A 7,483-nucleotide genomic window follows, 5' to 3' on the forward strand; every position below is an offset into this window, starting at 1 on the left:
AAAAAAAAAATAATAAAATAAAATAAGGAATGCTAATAAGAAATTCTAAAAGAGGATCAGTTTTCATTTCTCTCACTATTTTGTTCTCAAGAAAAATCCTCTTAGAACTATCATCCTCAGCATTTTCTTTTCTTATCCCATATCTATAAAAAAGATAACTAATAGAAAAACCAAACATGCAACAAGAAAAACATAAAAGAAGTAAAATAAGAATTAAATAGAAAACAGATGTTATGTAGTGGCTATAATCTTTTCTTTCCCCTGCAGTGTCAAATTCATTTTCTAAGATAGATAATAGTCTTTTGGGAACGTTAATATATTAATACATTGAAGCCATTATCTTCGTGTTAATTGTTCTAGTTAAAGCGCATTAGGCTCCTTAAGCACCGTATACAATAACAGTGGCTAAATCCCTAACTATCTGGTCCCCCAATATTTTTATGATCAACTTTGCCAAGCATACTCTATATTTATGCCTCTCTCTCTTACTTTTTGGTCCAAATTGATTAAAATAAACACCAGCCCTCTAGCAACATCATACCAGTTTTCCAGTCTTACAGCTTTAAATATAGACTCAACAATTTTACAGAATTCAAATTTGAAACAAATGCTTCTGAATCAACGTGCTATGGTTAATTAGAAACACAAAACAATGATCTTTAAACTGGAACAAATAAAGTGGAAAAATAGACTGAACCAAAATTTGTCCAAAAGCTGCCTCGCTCTTCCAATTTCCAATGTACCATACAAAAGCATATATGCTGTTCATCTTCGTATTCATTATATCCATGGCTCTCATATATAAGATTAATGATCTTGATAATTGGGCATACCAATAGTTGGAGATCGGTTCGTCTGATAAAAGCATCTATAATATTGAGTAGTCAAACTTGAAATTTCAAGGGCCGGTCCAAATTTCAGCTCACACCCATGAAAGCATAAAATAGAATGCCCAGATAGGAGGATCAGAAGAACTAGGCCATACCAGGATTCTAGATCAACTATAATCATATTTAAATTACGAGGACATTAATGGAACCAACTTATTACCAAGAAATGACAGGAACATAATTTCTTCACTTATTTTTTCAAGTTTTTGGAAGCATGCCACAGCCATATTAAGTAGTGCCAATTTATATTCTTTAGCATATAATAGATGATGGGCTTGTTTTTTTATTTATTATTATTATTTTTAATCATGCAAAATAGAAATCATTCTAATTGGACTAAAATGAAATACAATGGAAAACACATGAAAAGGTGCACATTCAATCATGGCAGAAAATCACTTCGGTATTAAATGTAATAACTAATAATATCAATTCCTTCCTTCTTCATAGCATTGTTAGTATTACTTATATTTTTCCTCGCTGACTAAAGAAATTTGAAAATAAAACTCAGTCTACAGTATGCTATTGTTATGGACAAAATGTATGTCACTCAAGAGAGTGACATCCATATTCATTAATTACAATTGATAACATAAAAATTCAAGGAAATGAAAGAAGAAAGATGACAGCATCCTAAAGAATGGTTTTAATGGCTGCTTAAAAATACATCAGCATCTATGGAAGTAAAACAAACACTTTAAATCATGCAACAAGGACCATTATAATCTTTTCTATTTGATGAACCAGCAAATTAAAAACAATATACGCCAAGAACAAGCAACAACTTAATAGGCAGCATCTGGAATCCTAATTGAAATTTGATTTCACCCTTTTCTATTAGATTCTTATAATCCTTCATTCAATCTGTGGTGAACTTTAAAATAGATTCTGTTGCACGAGTAACCATATGCTAATACAAAAAAGTTGCTACTCAACCAAAAAAATTAATAAGGGTTACCTTTCTGAAGTATTTGTGGTTGCACTTTTCTTGATTGATACTAACTCAGATGAAGAATGCGTTGGAAGGCTTCCAAAATCATCAACTATTGGCAAAATAAATGAAGACAACAATGGGTCTGGAGCTACGTTGTTTGAAGAAGCTACACGGGAAGACCCTCCAAAAAGTGACTGTAGCTTCCCTTCTCGCAGTTCCCTCTTCAACAAAGAAAGTTTTGGATAACCAGCTTTATGTGATTTCCTCTTGCGCTGCATGTAATCTTTAGTCAAGGAACTCATGGAGATAGTCAAGTTCTCATAGCATAAAAGGAGCAAAAGTATCTAAAATGTTATGAAAACATTTGTAAGCAAAAACAAGTTGATATCAACATCAATTCAGTAAATAAAGGCCGGCCTTTCCTTTTGTATTTTCCTGTGAAAAAAATTGGAAAACAGACGGGTGTGCCTATGCAACCACCAACATCCACCTCTCTTCACCATCTTATTACCCACCCCTCCAGTCAGGCCACCACTGCTGCTGCCACAACAATGCTAAAACCTGTCAATTTTATACCCCGTTTGACCTCCATTAATTTTCATTCCATTACATTTCATTTTTTTCTCTCATATTTTTAACCACACAATCTTCCATAAAATAATATTACACGTAAATCGAACATTTTTCCTTCTTTTTCAACCGCTCATTTTTCAAAAAAACACTATTCCACCAATTTTCATTACTACAAAATGGGGGCCAAACGGAGGCTTAAACTTCAAGCTCTATACTCAAACACAGGTTCTATCTCCTTTTTCCCAACATCCTTATGCAAACAATGAAGGACTCGAATGTAAATTTTTTCTACATCAATGTAAAGTATTTCAAAACAGTCCGAAATACGGGCACACCACTTCAGATCACCAAATTGTGTTTTGAAAAGCACTTCTCCAAACACCTAACAACAAATTGGCTCCCAAACTCAGTGTTCGAGTTCTTCTACTTAAAGCTTTTTTGAAGAAAACAATGCAGGCGCAAAAAATAAAAAATAAAAAAAAAAAAATATTGAGAAAGATTTTAAGTCACTAGTAAATTCAAAATCTTTATCTGAGCTGGGTGCTTCCAAGTAAAGCACCAACTTGAATTCGGGCTAGATGCACACTAGGATCATGTAAGGCAATTTCCTCTTGCAGAATTAAGAAATAACAAAGAAGAAAAATAGAAACAATTTAATGGCATCACAAAAAGGAACTGCAAGTAACCACAACATAGCAGAGAATGCAAACTGAGAGAAAAGGATATCTTAAATATATTGGCATGGTGCAAGGTTATATGACCAACCATGTCGACATCCACCATCATCGCACAAACTGGACACATCTGCAGAGTGCAAATAAAAAACCTGTGTTAGCACATATCACTTCAAACAGAAACACCCTAACAATAGATGGAAAAAACCAAAAAAAAAATCTGACATCCGGTTCAAAAAAGAACAAAAATGATTTTCATCGAAGATTTCCAAGGAAATCCAATCCTCCTAATGGCAACAAAGGATAAACATAGCAATTGGAACAGGAAAACATAACTAAATGGTCCTAGTTTCTCTTCGGGACAGGGTGAAAGAAGGGACAACACCGAAAATCTATTAGAGTTACCAGTTTTGCAAATTCTTAAACCCCCCACCCCAGCCCACTCAAAAAAATAATAATAATCAAAATAAATAAATAAAATATAGGGAAGACGACTTAGAACTTCATAAGTCATAAAGAACCCAATATGTAAATGGGCGCTAGGTGAGTTCTAAGCACATTCTTAGAGTCCAAGGAAAAATAACACTTTTAAAACTTTTGAGCCTTTAGAATCTAAGTTTATCTCAGCCACTGATTCTAGTTTGATTTGGTCTGTGGTGATGACTATTTTGCTGATGTAATGTTCTGAAGTTGGCATTTTATTTTATTTTTTTCATGTTTCGAGATATACAAGAGAGTTGAGAATGAATGATAAGCAGGTTATCACTTATCAGAATTCATAGCAGACTAATTAGAACAGAAATAATTGGAAGGAATTGTACCACGTTTTTAGCCTCAATAGAATGCTCATCATCCATGTGGCAACAGAGTCCGAAGATATCAAAATATTCCGAGCAAAAAGGGCATGAATACTCATCTCTTATATCATCATCCATGTCAATTTCCTCAAACGCCATCAACATTTCAGCATCAAAACCGTCCAATTTCATCCCCACTACAGTATCCAAGCCAAAAAAAAAAAAAAACCATCAAAATGCAATCTTCGCCTTGAACCCATTTATTTGTCTATAGCTATATAGAAATACAATCCGAACTGCACATAAAAATAGCCCACCCACAAATACGAACTTTTAAGAAAGTTTTTTGTGAATCCACCAAAATCCAGATGGAATTCAATCTTCGATGAAAATATAGAGTATATTGACCTAAATACACACAAAACCCATAAAAATGCAATCTATGCCACGAAATAGCTCATTTACCAATTTAAAGAATCCCAAATGGAAATTACACAATATAAAAAGTGGAAAAGAGGATGGGATGTGTTCACCAGATCGAGATTGTGAATTGAAAAAATTGCGCTTGGATGCAGAAGAAAGAGGAGCAGCCCACGAATCAGAATCCATAGTTTTCTTTCTTTGTAATTTAAATTGAGAATTTGCTGGGTGTCTGAACTCTTCTTTGCTAAGAGATTATTAGTTTTTGGTAATGATTTCTTAACTTGGGAATTTGCAAGAAGTGAAGAAGAAAATGATTGTGTGATGGAGCTGAAGGGCTGAGCAGTGTACAATCAAAATCCACCGAAAGTAAAGACTGAGAGTCGTCTTCCACACAACCTCCCCGGCCCAAATTTATAGCCTGCTTTTAGGTGTACCTGTCGGGTCGGGTCGGGCCGGCTTTGTAACCACTTGACCACATTTTTGGTAAATGGAAAGAATAAACCAAAAAATATGCTAAAAGGAAAAGAATGATAGACTTCTCCTATGTCTATCCCACGTCTGTGTAAACATTATAAGCAAATTAAAAGTTACTTTTATTACTCAGCCCCAATTTTATTCTCATTTTTTTGTCATAAAAATAAAAAATATCACTGTTATTAATCACATCAAGTTACCATATTTGACTTTCTATCTATTATGTTGGTCTGTAACGACTATATTTTTCATTTTTATTCTTGAGAAAATGAAAATCAAACAGGGCTTCAATCAAACTAATTATTAATTTAAAACTATACATTCGAATTTATTACTCCTTATTATTCGTAATATTTTGATCTCATCACTGAAAAAATTCTAAAAAGTTACTAATAATCTTTTTTAGATAGAGCTATGTTTTTGTGCAGATATAATTTTGTCTTTATTTGTACACTATCCTTGTTAAAGATAAGAGTAATACTATTTATCCTCATTGGGGTTACAACCACAATTTATGTGGATTAAATAATAGGGTAAACTAATGAGCTCTAATATTAATGAACTCTCTAGAAGAGTTATCTATCGGAACAATACTCTTACCGATCTATTAACAACAAGTAAATCCACGTCAGGAGAATTAGTAATGTGTTATGAGAAATTAGTACAAGAAGCCGTGGATACACCTCCCTTGTTCCTTTTCTATTGCAATTTCTGGATTAACAACAAGTAAATCCACGCCAGGAGAAATTAGTACAAGAAGCCGTGGATACACCTCCCTTATTCCTTTTTTATTGGAATTTCTGGATTATTATATGATGATTTTTGAACTTTCCATGTATAGAAACGAAATAGAAAGAGATAGACTATAAATGACATCTGTTATGTCGATGACACCAAAGGGGCATGAATTCAACTTATTATTTAGAGCCACCTAAACTGACATTGTAATCTCATTGGGGTTGCATAACATTATTCTAAAGATAAATGGCTTCCGTCGAATCTGCACCACATTTTCTCCAACCATCACCCAAACGAAATAACGTGTCTATCATATCATAGAAAAAACATGATCAATGTCCTCTTACTATCTTTTTCATATATGAGTGCATGATTGAGAACGTTGAATAATCTCTTCATCGAAGTAGATTTTGTCAAGCGATAGTCATTTTTATTGATATCTAATATCTCACATAACAATATCAAACATTAAAATATGCTATAAAATGGTACGATCTGATATTTACTTTCACTTAAACATCATCATCTATTTGTAGACTTCAAACTTCTACCTACTCGATCAAACTTTTGTCTGCCTTCATAGATTAACCTATGTGTGTTTCACTCTTATGTGATGTGCTTGTTATCAATTTTTAGAAGCTATTGCTCGAGCTATCTCTCTCTCTTTTTACGTGTGGCTAGCCTTCCTCAAATAAAATATCGAAAGATTTTTTTTTTTTACCATTTCGACAATATAGAAAATAAAAAGTAAGAACCAAATTAAATGTTGATAGCGATTAGATGAATGTAGTATTTTTTAATAAATTTTGAAATTGCATTAGGAATGTATTTATAATGGGATGAATATATAAAATTTGTATAGATCTATAATGTTTAAATAAATAAATTTAATAAGGATAATATTAATATTTGACGTGGATGAAAATAGTAATTTTTAAAATTTTCAATAGTGATGTATGTAGATTGAATTGCATTGAAAAGTGTGGATGTACTAATATTTGGGTTAATAGTACAAAACGTCCCTACATTTAACACTTATTGCGAAAAAGTCTCTACGTTTCTTTTTTTGCATTTTCGTCCGTATTTCAACGTTTATTGCAGAAAACGTCATTTTCACCATTTTTGAATGTAAAATGACTAAAATATCCTCATATTTAAATAAAACCAAAAAAAGAAAAGAAAAATAAAGAATAAATTGCAATCTTACTCCTAAATGTTTTAAAAAGTACAAGTGAGTGTAAATAATTATTAAAAAGCCTAATAGCATAAAACGTTCATACGTTTGGTCTGTAGTGTGCAAAAAGTCCATACATTTCAAATTAATGAAAATAACGTTTTCCGCAATGAAACGTGAAAATATGGATGAAAACGTTAAAAAAAATTGAGACGTATGGACAATTTGGGCAAGAAGTGTCAAACCATAGGGATGTTTTGTACTATTAGATCTTATTAAAATTGAAACCATTGTCAAACCGCTGAACCTCCATACCATTTTCAAAATACCATCACCCAAACTCTGACGGCACCACCTATTCTAGAGAGATCCGTGTCATTTCCAATATACTATCGACTATACTCATTAGGATGCTTCTCTTCATGGTCTCTTCTTCTCCAAATGGGACTACCACCTTAGAAATGAAAAAAACTCCGACTAACCATCACCTAAACGGTCGAACCTTCATACCGCTAAACCATATGTTGATATTTTAAGACCATGAAGAGAAGCGTCTTGGTAAGTATAGTCAATTGGTGTGTTGGAAATGACACGGATATCTTATGAACAGATGGTGCCGCCGGAGTTTGGGTAATAGTATTTTGGAAATGGTATGGAGTTTCAGCGGTTTGGCAATGATTTCAATTTTAATAAGGTCTAATAGCACAAAACTTCCCTAGGGCTGACAATTCTTTTGGAAAAACATCCCTACGTTTGACATTTCTTGCAAAAAAGTCCATATGTTTCAATATATATATATTTTTGCA

At 32.9% G+C, this 7,483-nt stretch overlaps 1 protein-coding gene across 4 annotated transcripts; it reads right to left on the bottom strand.

The window, feature by feature from the left end:
* Positions 1–16: 16 nt before the first annotated feature.
* Positions 17–4,695, bottom strand: LOC111386163 (protein DEHYDRATION-INDUCED 19 homolog 3-like). 4 transcript variants are annotated; one of them, XM_023010617.1, is made up of 4 exons: positions 4,402–4,695; positions 3,896–4,065; positions 3,163–3,201; positions 17–2,096 (listed from the first exon to the last, which is right to left on the bottom strand). In XM_023010617.1, the coding sequence occupies exons 1-4, from the start codon at positions 4,475–4,477 to the stop codon at positions 1,845–1,847; spliced, it is 537 nt and encodes a 178-aa protein (XP_022866385.1). In that variant the 5' UTR covers positions 4,478–4,695; the 3' UTR covers positions 17–1,844. The 4 variants fall into 4 exon arrangements, with proteins under 4 accessions (XP_022866385.1, XP_022866383.1, XP_022866381.1 ...); XM_023010615.1 differs by having other exon boundaries at positions 20–2,096; positions 3,893–4,065; XM_023010613.1 differs by having other exon boundaries at positions 21–2,102; positions 3,124–3,201; positions 3,893–4,065; positions 4,402–4,642.
* Positions 4,696–7,483: the final 2,788 nt, after the last annotated feature.

Source organism: Olea europaea, unplaced genomic scaffold (genome assembly GCF_002742605.1).
Source record: "Olea europaea var. sylvestris unplaced genomic scaffold, O_europaea_v1 scaffold3439, whole genome shotgun sequence".
Taxonomy (NCBI): domain Eukaryota; kingdom Viridiplantae; phylum Streptophyta; class Magnoliopsida; order Lamiales; family Oleaceae; genus Olea; species Olea europaea.